The sequence below is a fragment of the Pomacea canaliculata genome, linkage group LG7 (assembly GCF_003073045.1).
Source record: "Pomacea canaliculata isolate SZHN2017 linkage group LG7, ASM307304v1, whole genome shotgun sequence".
Taxonomy (NCBI): Eukaryota; Metazoa; Mollusca; class Gastropoda; order Architaenioglossa; family Ampullariidae; genus Pomacea; species Pomacea canaliculata.
This window is the reverse complement of record NC_037596.1, coordinates 7,459,020-7,480,200: the sequence shown is the minus strand read 5'-3', so window position 1 is coordinate 7,480,200 and position 21,181 is coordinate 7,459,020. Positions and strand designations below refer to the sequence as shown.

General features: G+C 40.7%; 3 protein-coding genes across 3 annotated transcripts in view; all 3 read right to left on the bottom strand.

Annotated features, from left to right (window-relative positions):
• LOC112568488 overlaps positions 1 to 923 on the bottom strand; it is a 60,519-nt gene extending 59,596 nt beyond the window's left edge. Inside the window, exon 1 of the mRNA XM_025245795.1 lies at positions 721 to 923. The gene's annotated coding sequence lies outside the window, so the exon portion shown is untranslated. The remainder of the gene's footprint in view (positions 1 to 720) is intronic.
• LOC112568478 overlaps positions 1 to 6,213 on the bottom strand; it is a 29,643-nt gene extending 23,430 nt beyond the window's left edge. Inside the window, exons 1-2 of the mRNA XM_025245785.1 lie at positions 4,077 to 6,213; positions 3,624 to 3,754 (exon numbers count right to left, since the gene is read on the bottom strand). Of these exons, the coding sequence (XP_025101570.1) occupies positions 3,624 to 3,754; positions 4,077 to 6,186 (2,241 nt within the window). The 5' untranslated portion in view covers positions 6,187 to 6,213. The remainder of the gene's footprint in view (positions 1 to 3,623; positions 3,755 to 4,076) is intronic.
• Positions 6,194 to 20,449, bottom strand: LOC112568477 (serine/threonine-protein phosphatase 6 regulatory ankyrin repeat subunit C-like). The gene is made up of 3 exons (XM_025245784.1): positions 19,981 to 20,449; positions 15,109 to 19,067; positions 6,194 to 8,222 (listed from the first exon to the last, which is right to left on the bottom strand). The coding sequence occupies exons 2-3, from the start codon at positions 18,610 to 18,612 to the stop codon at positions 6,216 to 6,218; spliced, it is 5,511 nt and encodes a 1,836-aa protein (XP_025101569.1). The 5' UTR covers positions 18,613 to 19,067; positions 19,981 to 20,449; the 3' UTR covers positions 6,194 to 6,215.
• Positions 20,450 to 21,181: the final 732 nt, after the last annotated feature.

The following is a 21,181-nucleotide window of genomic DNA, read 5'->3' as shown; positions in this document are numbered from 1 at the left end:
CAAATATAGTATAATCATTGATTTTGTTTCTTTTAATTGTTGTAAAGAGGCCATAAAGAAATATATAAAATTATATAGAGTGAACATAACCAAACTTCACTTATAACACAAATTAAACTATGCAGGTAACTCAATCTAAACAGAAAGGTGCAAGACTGTATTATGATAGAACAGTATTTAACACAGAGGCACCAAACAATTATTCAATGTGGGATGAAAATTAAATAGAAATATTGATTGACACATTATTTTTTTTAAAAACTAGCTGATATTAAAAATATTAAGTTGAAATGACTCCATATCAGAGTGTTGCCTAGAATATTTTTGGACAACAATTTTTTATTGAACACGAGACTTGAGGATCATGATGTGTGTGACCTTTGTAGATGTGAAAAACACAAAGAAAAACTCAGTGGGGAATTCCCAGATGAGTAGAAACTTTACAGAAATTCTTTGAATTTTATTCCTGTCATCATTTGACTCTAAGTGAGAGGATACAAAACTTTAAAGCCATATTTATGTTCAATTTTTAATAGGAATACTTCTCAAGTAGGTATTGTTAGTATTATTTATTACTACGTACATACAATACTATGCAGGTAGTTCATTATTATTACTGTCATTACTAAGTAATAATATTTATTACTAATTTGTTGTATAATTACTTCACAAGTAGATCATATTATTGTTATTACTACATAGGTAGGTATTATTACTAACCTTTGATCACTCTCCAGGCCGCATATTACAATGTATTTGTATACTGTGTGAAAACTGCCCTATCATGGAGTCTTACTGTTTCACTGTTGCATTCCACCATGAACTTGTATTACACACACTGACACACAAACAAAACAACTTCCGCTTTTGAAGCCTCCAAAAGAAACGAATGACTTGAAGGGTCTCCATGTGTTTTTGAGTCGTTAGTTCCATCTTACCTTCATTTTAATGGCAGAGGAAATGATATACCGTCATTGCGGCAGTTCTAAGCCTTTCTGTCAGTCGCACCATTTATTTGTAACCGCTCCTTGATGTAGAAGTTAAAGGTAGCAGTTGAGTCATGTGTTTAGATGTTAGTCGACCGGGAAACTCCAGACTTTTTTTTTTTTTGGCGGTCTTCTATCCCTATATCAGGTTAGCAGTGTAGCTTAGGCTAGTAGGTCACTTAGTACATCTAATCATACTGCTACATGTAGATGGTTCTTGCTGCTACACTCGGTTACGACCTGTTGTTTATCCGAAATGTACCCGAAACAATTTTTCCCATAAGAAATAAAGGAAATTGATTTAATTGGTTTCCAGCTTATGCAGTTGACGCGCGAATATATGAAAGCTACAGGCTATATAGGTATGTTTTAATGAGAACAGTTATGATACAATATAAATGGAGTTAAATAAACATGAAAACATTAAAGAAACCATTTAAACATAAGAAAACTTGCCGTTTTGACGGCGTGGGCGGAGGTGTAGCAATATGAATCGTTGAAGCGAGGCATGCTCATGCGTAGAAACTATGGATCTTCTAGTGTTGTTGAATGAATTAGCAGACATTTTCGTGGTATTTTTCTAAATCAAAACCAATAATAAAGCGTGAGTTGTATGTGTTTAGCTTTTTCATGTTATTCTTATTTAAATGTGACGTGTAGTTACTCTTTAGCAGACGATCAAACACCCACTCGCGCAGGGATATCAAACAAAAATAGTCCGCTATTCACATCACTTGCAAGCTATAATAACTTGAACCTAAAAGTTTCATTTGTTTATCAACTGTTAAATTTAACTTTGTAGTATTTTATTTCTTGTTAGGTTCAGTACTTTCTCTTCGCATGCCTCGCTTCAACGATTCATATTGCTACACCGTGTCTGTTGCTTCTGCAACACTTTTGGGTAATACATCACATTATCACAGAACATGTTCAGGCTCCTATTGCCTATCGCACTGTCATTACCTCACTACTACTGCTTTTACTGAGCCATCATTGAGGATTATCTTATTAAAATAAAGACCAAAAATCACTAAATAAGAAGGATGCCTACAGATAAGGATCGTAACTGTGTCGCAAGCGCGAATGATGACATGCTGGTCGGTCACGTGTGGTTCACGTGGCTGTTCGTTTTCCTAAATTTTGTTCGCTATCTGAGACGAATGTCTGACGAAATTTTTGTTCGTTATCGAAAATATTCGCAATCCGAGGCGTTTGCTAACCGAGGTTCCACTGTATATACAAAATGTACTTGGGTTCGGGAACATTGCTTGGCAGAGACAGTTTATGAGATGACCTTAAGACCTCACAGTAATTTCTCGTCATATCTGTGTGTGAGTGTGTTCGAGATGCTCACATAATGTTAACAAGCTGTTTTAGTGCATTATTGCATATATTAATGGAACACCAAGAATATATTTTTTATTTGAAAGTTTATTGACATTCATTTTTATCGTCACCATACCGCCCCACCCACACCCTATCAACAATACACAGGTCTACTACATAAATACATGAAGCTTGCACGTCTCTTCACATAAAGATGATCTACATGTCACATATCTAAACTCAAAGTCCTCTACAAATACAATTCGCATCTTATTTACTTGTAAAGATTTGCTGTTTTATGTAAGACACGATCAAAGAATAAATGCCAGTACAATGGAAGTTTTGAATTCGATTATTTGAGATGGAAGTGAAACATCGTCTTTGTTTCTTTGTAACCTTCAGCAATGTAACTTTTTATCTTCACTTTCTTCCTTTATTCTCTCTCCCACTCTCTCACGCCTTGTCTTTCTATCTCTCTCGCTCTCTATCCAAGTAAATTAATACACGTTATGAATTCCATGTACAAAGAATGCGTAAGAAATAAAACTTTGTATTAAATTGTTGGTCAAATCACGTTTTGGTACGAATTTACACATGATTACAACCACAAATATTTAAGATAATTTACGGTAAGGATAATAACTGCATGTGATAGCATATATAGAAGGCACTCTGCTTAATCATTTTTTTAATCCATTTCATTATCAACCCTGTCACCAACAAAATTCGTAATTTTCTCTTATTATCATCATCATCCACCTATGTATTAATCTCTTCATCAGTATCCTCCTCATCAAAGTAATAAAAATAGTCTTCATCATCATCTGTATCATAATCGAACCATGGGTCCCAACTCTCATCTTCTGAGCAAGAATTAAGTTGCGAAACCTCATCGGCGAACAGCAGATAGTCTCTTATAAGAGTCGGAATAGAAAGGAACATAACACCATCTCTTCTACTCAGGCCAAAGGTTAGAGAGCGAGAAACAGCGAGACGACAGAGAGATTCCAAAGATCGGGGCTGAGTAGCTGCTTTTTCTACAATCTGGAGAACTTTTTCTGCTTCTGAATTTATTGAGTCGTCATCTGAATCTTGCATTTCGTCTCTTTGATATGTTGTCTTCAGAAGGAAGAGATCGGAGTTAGAAATGGCGCCACATTCTACCACGATCTTCACAATAGTCGGTTCCATCGCATGCATCGCCATTTCCAGCTGTGAGAAATAGAGTGAGTGAGATATCTGTAACGTGTCCTTTGTCACACCATCCTCAAACTGGGGTGGACAACATAGCACTCCCACTTCAATAAGTACCTTGACTACTTTTACAGTTGGCATGTCGTAGTTCATCATTTGTGTTAGCAGTGAGTTTCCAGTCTTGTCAACTGACGAAGGATTAACACCTTTCTCTAGCAAGACTCGATACAAGGCTTTTGAGTCGTTGTCTGTCATTATGAAGCTGAACAAAGCGTTTGGTTTCATCAAAACTGTCCTTCCTCTGTCATCGCGAGTGTTGATGTCAAGTCCACGGTGGAGAAGTTCAGTCAAAAATGAAACCCAGCTCACGTGATCGTCTTCTTTATATAAAGTAACCATTACATGGATCAGCGGTTTTCCTAAAATCAGTTTTTTAATATCAATCTGAGGGCAAGACTGAAGCAATTCCTTGGCAACTGTCCAGTTAGAACAACGGACGCACTTTTCAAAAGAGCTTTGCAATCTGGTGGCATCAGCTCCGGACTGAAGATGTTGGGATACCATCGACTCAGAACATCTCGCGCCTTCTTCTAAGGAATCTTGTGCTTGACTTGGAATATTGGCTCCTAGCGAGCTGTTTACCCTTGGTTGTGTTAGGCAACCTACGATTCTGTAGTTCTTCTGCTTTGAGATTGCTTTTTGGAAAATCACATAAATGTTTAAGAAGTAAACCTTTTTCAGCTTGATGCCAGTCGTAGGAAGCTCCTAACTGTAAGAGTTGCCAAAACACGGGCCAGTTTTCTTCCTCCTGTGCAAGCATCAGGACTGTCTTGTCTTCTGGTCCTGGCTTGTCTATATCTGCGCCACATTCCACTAGCTCAATTAAAATGTTAGAGAGATCCTTCCAAATATCTTTGGCTAGTTTATGAAGTACAGTCCACCCCTCGCCGTCAGGCATGTTCACATCTGCTCCGTGTTCAACAAAGGCTTTGATAAAGCTCCAGCAGTTGTTATTAGCTAGTATATGTAAAGGAGTGTCGTCATTATTATCCCTCAAGTTTATGTTCACATTCTTATCAGGCATCAGACTGAGGATTAGGTTTGGGTCACTCATGTGGGATGCAATTTCTGCTAAAACGTGGAATACAGAGCTCCCTGTGAGAGATTCTATATCTAGATATTCACTACGCTCAAGAATCGGCGCAGCAAGCTTCCAATCTTTTTTAATGATTGCAAGCTGTAAAGCTGTTGCTCCATCTGGTGACCTGTGCATTAGTATCTCTTTATTTGAGTTTATTGCTTCACGAGCAAACTCTATTAAAGTGTATGTTCGCTGGTTTACACTTTCAATGAGGCGATGCAGAATGATGTATTGCTCTTGCAGTGCAGTATCCATATTATTTGTAGACGTTGAACGCCACAGTTGGAATGTTACTGGCCAGTTACTGGCTATCACAGACAGTAGTAGCGGAGACTTGCCGTCTGGACACGTCCTGTTGACGTCAGCACCTTTCCTCACCAGCTGCCTGGCGATGTCCTCACATTTGGGGGACGAGGTCTGAGCGACTCTCGACAACAAGGTGAAGCCCTCGCTGTCAGTCTCGTTGACGTTGTCGTGAAACTCCAAGAGCTGCTCCACCATGTCCATGTTTCCGTGCTTCGCAGCCACTTGTATCGGCGTGTTGCCCTCTGGGTCACGTGCTTTGGCGTCAACAGGACAGGAAGTCAATTGTTTTACTATTTTATTTTGCACAGCATTACTTGGGGAATGTTTAGCCATAGCAAGAGTATGGAGAGTAGACAGTCCATTACAATTTACTAAGCCAGGTTTTGCTCCTTCAGTCAACAGTTGCTCTGTGATGTCCAAGTTATTGTACTTTGCCGACAAAATCAATGCTGTATTTCCATGATGATCTCTGCTATCTACGATGTTTGAGTGATCTATGATCGTGTTGCACATATCTAGATGATTAATATTTTGTTTAGCAAGTGTAGAAAATAGAAAATAAAATGTACTATTTTCATCACTCTCTAAACAGCAAGCTACACAGTTTTTCTCGAAAGCCATCTCGCCCCGAATCGAGTTATTTCTCTTTGCAAGAATGTGCAAGACAGTGCAGCCTTCAGAATCCGGCTCATTCAAGCGAGCCCCTCTCGACATCAGTTCTATCGCGATGTCCCAGTGTTCATACTTGATAGCAAGATGTAATGGGCTGTTATTATTGCAGTCTTTCTGACCAGTCGAGGCACCGTTGGCTAATATCGCACCTAGCAGGTGGACTGGCCTTTTAGCAGGAGGACCATCGCGGCATTTCTGACAACGTAAGCATGGCTGGCATATCAGTCTGTGTAAAACTGACATACCTTCATCGTCAAGATTCTGGGTGCTAGCTCTGTACATCAGTAGATGCTGGACAATCAGCCAGTTGTTGCTTTTCGCTGCGAGTTGTATGGCTGTGTTACCGTTTGGACACTTTTTGTCTACATCGGCTCCCTTTTCAATCAGACAGCGAACTATAGCCACTGATTGTGAACCACAACACTGGGCTACTCTGTGAAGAACTGTGAACCCCTGACAATCCGTTCTGTTGACATCATCAAAATTGTCCAGCAGGGCCTCAACAACGTCGACATTTCTTGCAGCAGCCGCCTCCAGAATGAGGAAGGTGACTTTATACATGTATTTAAGATTGAGAAATACGGACTTTCTCAGAAAAGATTTGACTTTAGAAGAATGTCCTTGTTGAATGTTTGCCCTCTGCTGACGGCCATTCTGTGAAGAACACTAAAACCCTCGCTGTCTGGCTCGTCCACGTCTCCGCCATGGCGTGTCAGGATGTAATCAACGAAGCTCCATTTCTCGTGCTTTGCGGACAGTTGCAGTATTGAGTCTCCACATGAAAACCGCGTATTTCTTGCCACGTGTGTCATTAGAAGACTAAAAATATTCAATATACTCTGTGTCTCTGCTGGAGATTGAATGAGTCTCTCAATGACACTAATACACTCATCTTCTAACTCCTTGATGTCGGCTCCTTGCTGTATCAAGTAGTTGACCACTGCCCAGTTTTCATGCCTGGCTGCTACCTTTAAAATCGTGTCGCCTGTAGAGAACGTTGTATCTGCTCTTTTGTGGAGGAAGAGAACAAGAAGAGATACAAACGTATCAAGATCACTATCACGCGACTCATCATCCTCTGAATGAAGATTAGAAAAGGCAAGAAGATGCATAATGCTGAAGCCTTGTGTATTGCAGTGCTGTACGTCGACACCTAAATGTATTAGATGTTTGACTAATGTCCAGTTCTTTTGTATTGCAGCCATGTGCAAGACGGTGTTACCTGCTGGACATGGAATGTTTAGATCAACACCTTGCTGAGTCAGAAAGGTAAATAAGGAAGTGACGTGTTGCACCTGGTCCTTCCCAGTGCCAGCCAATGTGTGCAAGACCGTGTATCCTGATCCATCTCGCCTCCCAGGGTCTGCTCCGAAGTCGAGCAGCACTTTGAATACAGTCCAGTTCTGAGAATATGCAGCCAGGTGAAGAGGTGAACTTCCGCTGCAGTCTGTGTCATCAACCTGACACTGACACTGCTCCACAACCTTCTTAACCAGTAGAGGATCCACCTGGCCGCCAGTGAGAGCAAGTACATGCAGAACGGATTGCAAGTTATCATTGACGAGGTCTGTGCTGGCGCCATGTTCCATCAACAGTTCCAGAAACTCCCAGTTTTCGTTCTTCGCAGCCAAAATCACGGCCGTGTTCCCCAGACTATCAAGATTGTTAAGGTCTGGACACGATTCCACAAGTTTCACCAATGCTTGTTTTTTCGATTCACAACATTTGAAATGATATTCTACCATAATTTTCGACTGAGAATCCGTACACTGATCTCCGACATTGTATTCCCTTAATTGTAACGACTTCCCTATTTTTACAATTTTCTGGTAATGAGCAGCCAGGTGCAGTGCTGTGTCTCCCTCCGAATTCTTAAAGCTGGCGTCGGCACCGTTTTCCAGAAGAACTGGCAGAAGAGAGTCGAACCTGCTGTCAGGACACATGACGAGTCTGTGTAAGACTGACAGACCATCACTGTCAAGAAGGTTCAGGTCCGGCTTGGCGACGAGAAGTTCACAGACACGTGACCACATGTTGAGTTCCGCTGCCAGCTGCACCAGGGTGTTCTGTACTCTCTTGTCTGTGCTGTCCAGAATCTTCTGCTTTGTATGTCTCCAAACACAAACAAAAACATCTATTTGCAGGTAACGGCTTTCCTTCAGAGAGTCGCTAGATGCCATTAATTCTATAACCGACTGCAGGCTGCTTTCATCTTCAAGTAAAGTGTCAGATGCCGATAGAAAAGAGATCAGGGTTTCCCACTTGTCACAGTGAGCCGCTCTAACAACAGCTTCTTGTGCGATGTGTTTCAGAGTGTCGTCAGTGGATTGCTTTGAAAACAAAATGTTGAGTATTTCTCTGACAAGCTGCTGACTAATCCCAGTAGCAGACGACAGTTTCTGTAAGAGACAGGACTGTCTGACCTCAGTGCCAGTGACATCACCGTTAATAATGACATCTTTGACCAGATTCCAGTTGCCAGCTTCAGCAGCTGACTTGAGCAGCACCGTGCCTTCTGTGAGCATGGAGCTGTCCTGATAAACGCCCTTTGGGTTCTGTGAGGAGTTGTCCATCCTGTTGTGACATGAGTTGTCGTGTCACAGGTACTGACACACCTGTGGGAGTCTGTAATGTGTCGCCTGAAACAACACACAAAAATCGGTTAATGCCAGTCGTTTTGATTGAATGTTTGTATTGGGTGAACCTTATACATGCATGTATACAACAGTTTGTAATTTTGTAAAAATATTTTCATGAGAAATACCTGTAACAGCAACTCCAAATAGCCTTATCAAGTAATTGATATACTCGTCAATGTTTTTTTTTTTTTTAGCGTTTTATACAAAATAAATCTTTAATAAATTACAAAGGTAGAGGCTCGAGTAGATACAGAACGGTTGTCAACCCAAGAAAGTTTAGGAAAGAAATATTTGTGATTGCACCTGATATTTTTGGAAGAATATTTTCTTAAACGCGGAAATAAATACTCTAATCAGTAACAGTTCCTCAGACGTCCTCTATTATTAAATGAAAAACTAAATGAAAATTCCTTACGGATATGTATATTACATGGCATCACACTCAGACTTCACACCTTTCGCTGATTAACCAATAATAAAAACACAAACAGAAATACAAAAACTCATGCTATCGGTAATAATTCACAAACGCACTTAATCACTAGGGCAGATAATCAATAAAGGTAAGAAAAGCTCAAAAACAATTAAGAATAGAGTAAAAAGGTCTGGTGTAATAATTACATTCGACTAATTAAAAATAATATTTTAGACATTTTATGATCAGATACTGACACGAATACAAGCTTTTTCGTCGTTAACGCGATATCATGTATTGTTATCAGCAGTCTAGTCAGCGAGGTAAGGGGATAGTCTATGTACCCCTCTTTCTCAGAAAGCATGAATAATCGCTAGAATCCTATTTTCGATCTAATGACTCAGTCCTCGTATTAAATAAGAATGTTTCATCTGTGACCTGAAAAAATATTTGAGTAAATATGCGAAAATATGCGAGTAACTTACCAGACAAGGCGCTTGTTAGAGACACGTAAATACCCTGACCAGAGTGGACCTTTCACTTCCTTGTCTGATGAAAATAAAAAAACATATGTTGGACGCAAAGTTGGAAGTCACGTGGTATTGCTTTCAAACAGTAATGACCGGTCAGAAGTCAGCATCTCAGAACTTAAACTTAACTCCTTATTTACTCCGATGTCAGCACAGATAGATGTGTCTCTCCATTAACTAAGTTTTCGTAACAGTCTTTAGTACTAAAAATAGTTGTGCCAAGGATTATGCCAAGAAATTAGATAATCGGTAAATCCCGAACTCTTAAGTAGGTTAACAGTCCTTGTAGAAATAATTAATAATAAAATTTCTTTAGGTTTATTTTGTTCATGCCAAACATTTAGAATGCCAATGAGAATATAAACTGACTACTAGTTTAGTCAAACTGATTGAATATTAGCCGTGTTTTACCCTGTATGTTCCCTGTGATAAATCCGAAATAGTACAATGGCTTATCTCTGATTTCTCGAAAAGTTGACTGTAATGTTTACACTTCGCCCCATTATAAGAACAGTCATTACAACCTGTCATCATTGCCTCCGTGAATAAAAATGATGGTTAACTCTTTTAAAAACTTTAGAAGTTATAGGCCATTACTGTTGCTGCTCGTTACGGACCGAGTGTTCTAAGAAGATGAAGTTCATAAACACCTTTTTACTCACGGTTTAAACAGTTGTAATTAATGGCGTCTGTCGACCCCCAGCATTCTTTTAGGAAAAGAAAGATGTTCTGAGCAGTGACGATTTTTTTATAGTTTTACTCCAAAAGAGACTAAAACACTGTTAACATGGTTTATAACAATATTCTCTCCTTGGTTGCTACTGCTTTTGTGACAACACACGACATGTGACCACGTCCTTGCTTGGTCAAAGGGACCTACTACTGTGATGGCTTGAGTTATCTGCTCGTCGATGACCGATATTTTAATTATTTCATTATTATTATTTTTTTTTTTATCCTGGCGCTTCGGACTTCGACATGACTGACTTTTGATCATTGTCGACTCCATCCCCACAGCACACACACATCATTATCACCAAGTCAATGAAAGGGAAAGAAGAAAAAATAACAGACATTTCATTTGTTTCTTCCTAACTACCTTGGTGCATAGAACTAATAGAACAATGAACATGAGTGTAAATTAAATGTCTGTAGCAATTTAACCGAATGTAAGTAAGTAATTAATGAAATAGAATAAATGCATAATACAGCCTTTTCAATGCAAAACACACCTTAAGAATTCATTCGAAAAAGGGAGATAAACACTTTTAAACGACAAGTTCGTACTTGTTACCTCCCTTCCTTTGGTAAACCTCTCAGTTTTCGCGTTTTAGAACTCGGATAAATTGTTATACCTGCTTGCATTTTCGGGGGTTTCCCAGGGAAATTATACATTGATCTGATGAGGAGAATATTCATGGGAAGAAAATTATAATGTGTTCATCGGTAATTTTTGTTCATTATCGAAAATATTCGCAATCCGAGGCGTTTGCTAACCGAGGTTCCACTCTATATATCTCTTTGGTCTTGTCTCTGATACCAGTAATTGAGCATGCGCATCAAAATATCTCCTTCTTTCAAGCATGCTGTTTGATAGAAATGCATTAAAAAAAGTGATACGATATTACTACTATAGTGACAGCATAACCAGCAAACGAAGACACGTACCCACTTTTTTTTTTTTTAGAAAGTATGTCGCGTCGACGAAAAACGTCTGTCAGGGAGGGTTCATGAGGTGTTTCCATCTGTGTTGTTTTGACAACATGATGTAAGAACATACCACTTATTTAAAAGCCACATGACAAATAAAAGCTAAAGGTTTCCCTTAATTCTTTAGGTCAGTGGGAAGAAAGGTGTTAAGGACCCCACTTTATCCCGGGCGAGTTTGTTATTGCCTCTGTCTCACCTTCCCTATCGTCACGTACCCTTTCCCGACAGCTGGGTCGACCCGCAAAAACTTCGCTGCACCACAATGGGTATCGAAGGAGCACACCAGTTCCCTTTGTTAAAAAAAAATAAATTTTGATCTATTATTCATACTGCTGTAGGATAGGATACTCGAATGGGTGACGATCACCTTGATCGGAGGCCGGAAGAGCTCAGGTTCGATACCTCCTTGGTGCTGCGTTTTTTCAAGTTTCTTCAATTCTTGAATGGGTACCTGACCTCTCATAGCGCCGAGGAAAGAAAGAAAAAGCAGCAAGGAAAAACAGACGGATACCACTTTCACTTTAAAAAAATGTACTATTGCTTTTAATCTTCTTTGGAGCCATCATTGAGGATTATCTTATTAAAATAAAGCACAGAAATCACTAAATAAGAAGGATGCCTACAGATAGGGATCGTAACTGTGTCGCAAACGCGAATGATGACATGCTGGTCGGTCACGTGTGGTTCACGTGGCTGTTCGTTTTCCTAAATTTTGTTCGCTATCTGAGACGAATGTCTGACGAAATTTTTGTTCGTTATCGAAAATATTCGCAATCCGAGGCGTTTGCTAACCGAGGTTCCACTGTATATACAAAATGTACCTGGGTTCGGGAACATTGCTTGGCAGCGACAGTTTATGGGATGACCTTAAGACCTCACAGTGATTTCTCATGTCATATATGTGTGTGTGTTTTCGAGATGCTCAAATAATTTTAACAAGCTCTTTTTAGTGCATTATGGCGTATATTAATGGAACACTAAGAATATATTTTTTATTTGAAAGTTTATTGACACTCATTTTTATCGTCACCATACCGCCCCATCCACACCATGTCAACAATACACAGGTCTACATAAATCCATCAAGTTTGCATGTCTCTTCACATCAAAATGATCTACATGTCAAATATCTGAACTCAAAGTCCTCTACAAATACAATTCGCATCTTATTTACTTGTAACGATTTGCTGTTTTATGTAAGACATGATCCAAGAATAAATGCCAGTACAATGGAAGTTTTGAATTCGATTGAGACGAAAGTGAAACATCGTCTTTGTTTCTTTGTAACCGTCCAGCAATGTAACTTTTTATCTTCACTTTCTTCCTTTATTCTCTCTCCCACTCTCTCACGCTTGTCTCTCTCTCTCTCTATCGAAACAAATTAATACATGTTATTAATTCCATGTACAAAGAAGAAATAAAACTTGTATTAAATTGCTGGTCAAGTCACGTTTTGGTACGAATTTACACATGATTATAACCACAAATATTTAGGATAATTTACAGTAAGGATCATAACTGCACGTGAGAGCATGTATAGAAGGCACTCTGCTTAATCATTTTTTAAAAATCCATTTCATTATCAACCCTGTCACTAACAAAATTCGTAATTTTCTCTTACTCATCATCGTCATCCTCCTCTGTATTAATCTCTTCATCAGTATCCTCGTCATAAGAATAAAAAAATAGTCTTCATCATCTGTATCATAATCGAACCATGGGTCCCAACTCGCATCTTCTGAGGACGAATCAAGCTGGGAAACCTCATTGGTGAAGAGCAGATAGTCTTTTGTAAGAGTGGGAATGGGAAGGGACATAACATCATGTCTTCTGTTCACGCCATGTGGTAGACAGCGAGAGACGACAGAGAGATTCCAATAATCGGGGCTGAGTGGCTGCTTCTTGTACAATCTGGAGAACATTTTCTGTTTCTGAATTTATTGAGTCGTCATCTGAATCTTGCATTTCGTCCCTTTCATATGCTGTCTTCAGAAGGAAGAGATCGGAGTTAGAAATGGCGCCACATTCTACCACGGTCTTCACAACAGCCGGTTCCATCCCATGCATCGCCATTTTCAGCTGTGAGAAATAGAGTGAGTGAGATATCTGTAACGCAGCGGTTCTCAACCTTTTACATGTGACGACCCCCCTGACGAACACCGGTACGTCCGCGACCCCCTTAGCCAGCTAGGTCGGTGGAAGAGCGGGGGGGGGGGGGGGAAGCCTTAGCTAACCTCGAACGCCGCGTCGAGGAAATCAATGCAATTCAACAACGGAAGAACAAAGTTCGTATCTGCAAGAAGTATAACTGTTAATGAAATTTTACTAAAGCAAATTCTGCGGTGCTAATAAATATTATTTTATTGGACACTCACTTTGATTAATGAGAAGGTTGAGCCTGCTTGCTGTTGCATAGAGAAGCGAACCTGGGTGCGATGTTCGTACCCACTGCTATTCGCAGCTCAGCCTCTGCGTCCACACGATTTCTGTATTGAGACTTCAGTGCTGCCAATGCTGAAAATCCTTGCTCACACATGTATGAAGTTGAAAATGGCAGCAGAACTTTCATTGCTTTCTCAGAAAGGAGAGGATATTCACCGTTGATGCTAATCCAGAATGTTGGCACTGGTGTTGTTTGGAAGACCATTTTCAGGGATTGGTCACTCGAAAGGTCGATGAGCTGCTCTTCTTCTTGCGTGGACAACCCGCTTGTGCTAGGATCAGCCAGAAATGGATTACGAATCCAGTCGTATTTAGTCACATCAATTTCAGCGAAATAATGCTGAAACCTTTCTTGCAGTCCGCTTAGATGGGCAATAATTACATTCTTCACCTGATCAAGATTCAAGTTGTCAGCCTTGCACTTACACAAGCACGGAAACATATCAAAAATATTTTCTTGGCGTATCTTTTCGTCCACAGCGAAATTTTTCGGACGAAAGCATTCATCTTGTCAGTTGTTTGTAATATGGTGGTGTCCTTCCCTTGTCTGGTCATGGCCTTCTGTCAGGGACCTATAGAGTACTAGGACTGAGCACGTGCGAATGAAAGGGTGTGAATGATGGACGTTTCCTGAATGCCTGCCTTTCAGATGTTTAAAAAAGAGAGAGGTGTGACTGGAGAGGGAGAGGGGAGTCAGCGATGAGAGATTGGGGAAGAGAAAGGGCAAAAGGTGAGAGGAGGGAGATTGGAGGCTTAATTGTTGAGAGGGGGATTGTGTTTTGAGTTTTGGAAGTGAGAAGTCACTGCATTGCCGAGACAGTGTACTTGAATAGGGAGAAGAGATTTGGAGTTTGATCGCCCTCACCACTCGGTTACACAATGTAAACTAATTTCACTAATACCAGTATAAGAAACTTTTTTAAAAAATGACCACCTTCGCGACCCCCTTGTAGGCACGTCGCGACCCCCCAGGGGGTCGCGCCCCACAGGTTGAGAACCGCTGCTGTAACGTGTCCTTTGTCACACCATCCTCAAACTGTGGTGGACAGCATAGCACTCCCACTTCAATAAGTACCTTGACTACTTTTACAGAAGGCATATCGTGGTTCATCATAAATGTTAGCAGTGAGTTTCCTGTCTTGTCAACTGACGAAGGATTGACACCTTTCTCTAGCAAGACTCTATACAAGGCTTTTGCGTCCTTGTCTGTCATTATGAAGCTGAACAAAGCGTTTGGTTTCATCAAAACTGTCCTTCCTCTGTCATCGCGAGTGTTGATGTCAAGTCCACGGTGGAGCAGCTCAGACAAAAATGACACCCAGATCACGTGATCGTCTTTTTTATACAAAGTAACCATTACGTGAATCAGATGTTTTTCGTGAATCAGTTTTTTAATATCAATGTAAGGGCAGGACTGAAGCAATTCCTTGGCCACTCTCCAATTAGAAAATTCGACGCACTTTTCAAAAGAGCTCTGAAATATATCAACTCCACACTGAAGATATTGTTGGACTAGCTTCGACTCAGAACATCTCGCGCCTTCTTCTGAGGATTCTTGTGCTTGACTTGGAATATTGGCACCTAGCGAGCTGTTTACGCTTGGTTGTGTTAGGTAACCTACGATTCTTTGTAGTTCTTCTGCGTTGAGATTACTTTTTGGAAAATGACATAAATGTTTAAGCAGTAAGCATTTTTCAGATTGATCCCAGTCATAGGAAGCTCCTAACTGTAAGAGTTGCCAAAATACAGGCCAGTTGCCTTTCTCCTGTGCAAGCATCACGGCCGTCTTGTCTCCTGGTCCTGACTTGTTTATATCTGCACCACATTCCACTAATGCGATTAAAATGTGTAAGAGATTTCTCCTGTTCATGGCTAGTTTATGAAGTACAGTACACCCCTCGCGATCAGGCATGTTCACATCTGCTCCGTGTTCAACAAAGGGTTTGATAAAGCTCCAGCTGTCGTTATCAGCTAGTAAATGTAAAGGTGTGTTCCCATTATTATCCCGCAAGTTTATGATCACATTCTTATCAGGCATCAGACTGAGCATTAGGTTTGGGTCACTCATGTGGGATGCAATTTCTGCTAAAACGTGGAATACAGAGCTCCCTGTGAGAGATTCTATATCACCACGATATTCACTACGCTCAAGAATCCGCGCAGCAAGGTTCCACTTTTTTTTAATGATTGCAAGCTGAAAAGCTCTTGCACCATCTGGTGATCTGTGCATTAGGATGTCTAGACTCGACTTTATTGCTTTCAGAGTCAAATTTGTGAAAGTCCACGTTCCCACATTTACTTCTTCAATGAGGCGATGCAGAATCATGTATTGCTCTTGCAGTGCAATATCCATATTATTTTTAGACGTTGAATCCCACAGTTGTAGTGTTACTGGCCAGTTACTGGATATCACAGACAGTAGTAGAGGTGACTTGCCGTCTGGACACGTCCTGTTGACGTCAGCACCTTTCCTCACCAGCTGCCTGGCGATGTCCTCACATCTGGGGGACGAGGTCTGAGCGACTCTCGACAACAAGGTGAAGCCCTCGCTGTCAGTCTCGTTGACGTTGTCGTGAAACTCCAAGAGCTGCTCCACCATGTCCATGTTCCCGTGCTTCGCAGCCACTTGTATCGGCGTGTTGCCCTCTGGGTCACGTGTTTTGGCGTCAACAGGACAGGAAGTCAATTGTTTTACTATTTTATTTTGCACGCCACCACATGGGGAATGTTCAGCCATAGCAAGAGTATGGAGAGTAGACAGTCCATTACAATTTACTATGCCAGGTTTTGCTCCTTTCGTCAACAGTTTCTCTGTAATGTCAAAGTTATTGTACTTTGCCGACAAAATCAATGCTGTATTTCCATGATGATCTATGCTATCTATGATGTTTGAGTTATCTATGATGCTTGAGTGATTTATGATTATGTTGCACATATCTACATGATTAATATTTTCTTTAGTAAGTGAAAAATAAAGTTTACTATTTTTATCACTCTCTAAACAACAAGCTACACAGGTTCTCTCTAAAGCCATCTCGCCCCGAATCGAGTTATTTCGCTTTGCAAGAACGTGCAAGACAGTGCAGCCTTCAGAATCCAGCTCATTCAAGCGAGCCCCTATCGACATCAGTTCTATCGCGATGTCCCAGTGTTCATACTTGATAGCAAGATGTAATGGGCTGTTATTACTGCAGTCTTTCTGACCAGTCCAGGCACCGTTGTCTAATATCGCACCCAGCAAGAAGAATCTCAATTTAGCAAGACCTCTGCGGCATTTCTGACAACGTAAGCACGTCTGGCATATCAGTCTGTGTAAAACTGACATACCTTCTTCGTCAAGATTGTGGGTGCTAGCTCCGTACATCAGTAGATGCTGGACAATCAGCCAGTTGTTGCTTTTCGCTGCCAGCTGTATGGCTGTGTTACCGTTTGGACACTTTTTGTCTACATCGGCTCCCTTTTCAATCAGACGGCGAACTATAGCCACTGATTGTGAACCACAGCACTGGGCTACTCTGTGAAGAACTGTGAACCCCTGACAATCCGTTCTGTTGACATCATCAAAATTGTCGAGCAGGGCCTCCACGACGTCGACATTTCTTGCAGCAGCCGCCTCCAGAATGAGGAAGGTGACTTGATATTTAAGATTGAGAAATACGGACTTTCTCAGAAAAGATTTAGAAGAATGTCCTTGTTTAAATGTTTGCCCGCTGCTGACGGCCATTCTTTGAAGAACACTAAAACCCTCGCTGTCTGGCTCGTCCACGTCTCCGCCATGGCGTGTCAGGATGTAATCAACGAAGCTCCATTTCTCATGCTTTGCGGACAGTTGCAATATTGAGTCTCCACATGAAAACCGCGTATTTTTTGCCACGTGTGTCATCAGAAGACTAAAAATATTCAATATACTCTGTGTCTCTGCTGGAGATTGAATGAGCCTCTCAATGACACTAATACACTCCTCTTCTAACTCCTTGATGTCGGCTCCTAGCTCTATCAAGTAGTTGACCATCGCCCAGTTTTCATGCCTGGCTGCTACCTTTAAAATCGTGTCGCCTGTAGAGAACGTTGTATCTGCTCTTTTGTGGAGGAAGAGAACAAGAAGAGATACAAACGTATCAAGATCCTTATCACGTGACTCATCATCCTCTGAATGAAGATTAGAAAAGGCAAGAAGATGCATAATGCTGAAGCCTTGTGTATTGCAGTGCTGTACATCGACACCTAAATGTATTAGGTCTTTGACTAATGTCCAGTTCTTTTGTATTGCAGCGATGTGCAAGACGGTGTTATCTGCTGGACATGGAATGTTTAGATCAACACCTTGCTGAGTCAGAAAGGTAAATAAGGAAGTGACGTGTTGCACCTGGTCCTTCCCAGTGCCAGCCAATGTGTGCAAGACCGTGTATCCTGATCCGTCTCGCCTCCCAGGGTCTGCTCCGAAGTCGAGCAGCACTTTGAATACAGTCCAGTTCTGAGAATAAGCAGCCAGGTGAAGAGGTGAACTTCCGCTACAGTCTGTGTCATCAACCTGACACTGACACTGCTCCACAACCTTCGTAACCAGTACAGGATCCGCCTGGCCCTCAGTGAGAGCAAGTACATGCAGAACGGATTGCAAGTTATCATTGACGAGGTCTGTGTTGGCGCCATGCTCGATCAACAGTTCCAGAAACTCCCAGTTTTCGTTCTTCGCAGCCAAAATCACGGCCGTGTTCCCCAGACTATCAAGATTGTTAAGGTCTGGACACGATTCCATAAGTTTCACCAATGCTTGTTTTTTCGATTCACAACATTTTAAATGATATTCTGCCATAATCTTCGACTGAAAATCCGTACACTGATCTCCGACATTGCATTCCCTTAATTGTAACGACTTCCCTATTTTTACAATTTTCTGGTAATTAGCAGCCAGGTGCAGTGCTGTGTCTCCCTCCGAATTCTTGAAGCTGGCGTCAGCACCGTTATTCAGAAGAACCGGCAGAAGAGAGTCGAACCTGTTGTCAGGACACATGACAAGTCTGTGTAAGACTGACAGACCATCACTGTCAAGAAGGTTCAGGTCCGGCTTGGCGACGAGAAGTTCACAGACACGTGACCACATGTTGAGTTCCGCTGCCAACTGCACCAGGGTGTTCTGTACTCTCTTGTCTGTGCTGTCCAGAATCTTCTGCTTTGCATGTTTCCAAACACAATCTAAAACATCTATTTGCAGGTAACGGCTTTTCTTCAGAGAGTCGCTAGATGCCATTAATTCTGTAACCGACAGCAGGCTGCTTTCATCTTCAAGTAAAGTGTCAGATGCCGATAGGAAAGAGATCAGGGTTTCCCACTTGTCACAGTGAGCCGCTCTAACAACAGCTTCTTGTGCGAAGTGTTTCAGAGTGTCGTCAGTGGATTGCTTTGAAAACAAAATGTTCAGTATTTCTCTGACAAGCTGCTGGCTAATCCCAGTAGCAGACGCCAGTTTCTGTAAGAGACAGGACTGTCTGACCTCAGTGCAGTGACATCACCATTAATAATGACATCTTTGACCAGATTCCAGTTGCCAGCTTCAGCAGCTGACTTCAGCAGCACCGTGCCTTCTGTGAGCATGGAGTTGTCCTGATGAACGCCATGTGGGTTCCGTGAGGAGTTGTCCATCCTGTTGTGACATGAGTTGTCGTGTCACTGGTACTCACACCTGTGGGAGTCTGGAATGTGCGCCTAAAACAGCACAGAAAAATCGGTTAATGCCAGTCGTTTTGATGCGTGCGCTTAAATTAGTGTGTGTATGTTTTTGAATGTTTGTACTGGGTGAACCTTATAAATGCATGTATACAACAGTTTGTAATTTTGTAAAAAATACTTTGATGAGAAATACCTGTAACAGCAGCTCCAAATGGCCTTATCAAGTAATTGAGATACTCGTCAATTTTTCTAGATTTTTATACAAAATAAATCTTTGGTATATTACACAAGGTCGAGGCTTGAGTAGATACGGTTGTCAACCCAAGAAAGTTTAGGAAAGAAATATTTGTGATTGCATCTGATATTTTTGGAAGAATATTTTCTTAAACGCGGAAATAAATACTCTAATCAGTAACAGTTCCTCAGACGTCCTCTATTATTAAATGAAAAACTAAATGAAAATTCCTTACGGATATGTATATTACATGGCATCACACTCAAACAGACTTCACTCCTTGCGCTGATTAACCAATAATAAAAACACAAATACAAAAACTCATGCTATCGGTAATAATTCACAAACGCACTTAATTACTAGGACAGATAATCAATAAAGGTAACAAAAGCACAAAAACAATTAAGAATAGAAGTAAAAAGGTGTAATAATTACATTCGACTAATTAAAAATAATATTGTACTCATTTTATAATCAGAGACTGACACGAATACAAGCTTTTTCGTCGTTAACGCGATATCATGTATCATTATCAGCAGTCTAGTCAGCGAGGTAAGGGGATAGTCCATGTACCCCTATTTCTCAGAAAGCATGAATAATCGCTAGAATCCTACTTTCCATCTAATGACTCAGTCCTCGTATTAAATAAGAATGTTTCATCTGTGACCTGAAAAAATATTTGAGTAAATATGCGAAAATATGCGAGTAACTTACCAGACAAGGCGCTTGTTAGAGACACGTAAATACCCTGACCAGAGTGGACCTTTCACTTCCTTGTCTGATGAAAATTAAAAAAACATATGCTGGGCGAGCAAAGTTGGAAGTCACGTGGTATCGCTTTCAAACAGTAATGACCTTCAGAAGTCAGCATCTCAGAACTTAAACTTAACTCCTTCTTATTTACTCCGATGTCAGCACAGATAGATGTGTCTCTCCATTAACTAAGTTTTCGTAACAGTCTTTAGTACTAAAAATAGTTGTGCCAAGGATTATGCCAAGAAATTAGATAATCGGTAAATCCCGAACTCTTAAGTAGGTTAACAGTCCTTGTAGAAATAATTAATAATAAAATTTCTTTAGGTTTACTTTGTTGATGCCAAACATTTAGAATGCCAATGATAATATAAATGGACTACTAGTTTAGTCAAACTGATTGAATATTACCCGTGCTTTACCCTGTATGTTCCCTGTGATAAATCCGAAATAGTACAATGGCTTATCTCTGATTTCTCGAAAAGCGGACTGTAATGTGTTTACAGTTCGCCCCTTTATAAGAACAGTCAGTACAAGCTGTCATCATTGCCTCCGTGAATAAAAATGATGGTTAACTCTTTTAAAAACTTTAGAAGTTATAGGCCATTACTGTTGCTGCTCGTTACGGACTGAGTGTTCATAAGCTCCTTTTTACTCACGGTTTAAACAGCAGAGTTGTAATAAATGGCGTCTGTCGACCCCCAGCATTCTTTTAGGGGAAAGAAAGCTGTTCTGAGCAGTGACGACTTTTTTAGCTTTGCTCCAAGAGAGACTAAAACACTGTTAATATGGTTTATTATAATATTCTCTGTAGACGCTATTGCTTTCGTGACAATACACATGTGACCATGTCCTCGCTTGGTCAAAGGGACACTACTACAGTGATGGCTTGAGTTATCTGCTCGTCGATGACGGATATTGTAATTATTAATTTTTTTTTTTTTATCCTGGCACTTCGGACTTCGACATGAATAGCTTTTGATCGTTGCTACTCCATTCCCCCCCCCCCACACAAACACACACCATTATGACCAAGTCAATGAAAGGGAAAGAAGAAAAAATGACAGACACTTCATTTGTTTCTTCCTAACTACCTTGGTGCACAGAACGAATAGAACAACAAACATGAGTGTAAATTAAGTGTCTGTAGCAATTTAACCGA

Excerpts from the sequence above, each read along its gene's own strand:
- LOC112568477 (XM_025245784.1), bottom strand. The coding sequence starts at position 18,612 with ATGGCATCTAGCGACTCTCTGAAGAAAAGCCGTTACCTGCAAATAGAT. Across the intron at positions 8,223-15,108 it reads AGGAGAAAGGCAACTGGCCT|CACGACAACTCATGTCACAA; the intron begins GTATTTTGGCAA and ends CAGTACCTGTGA.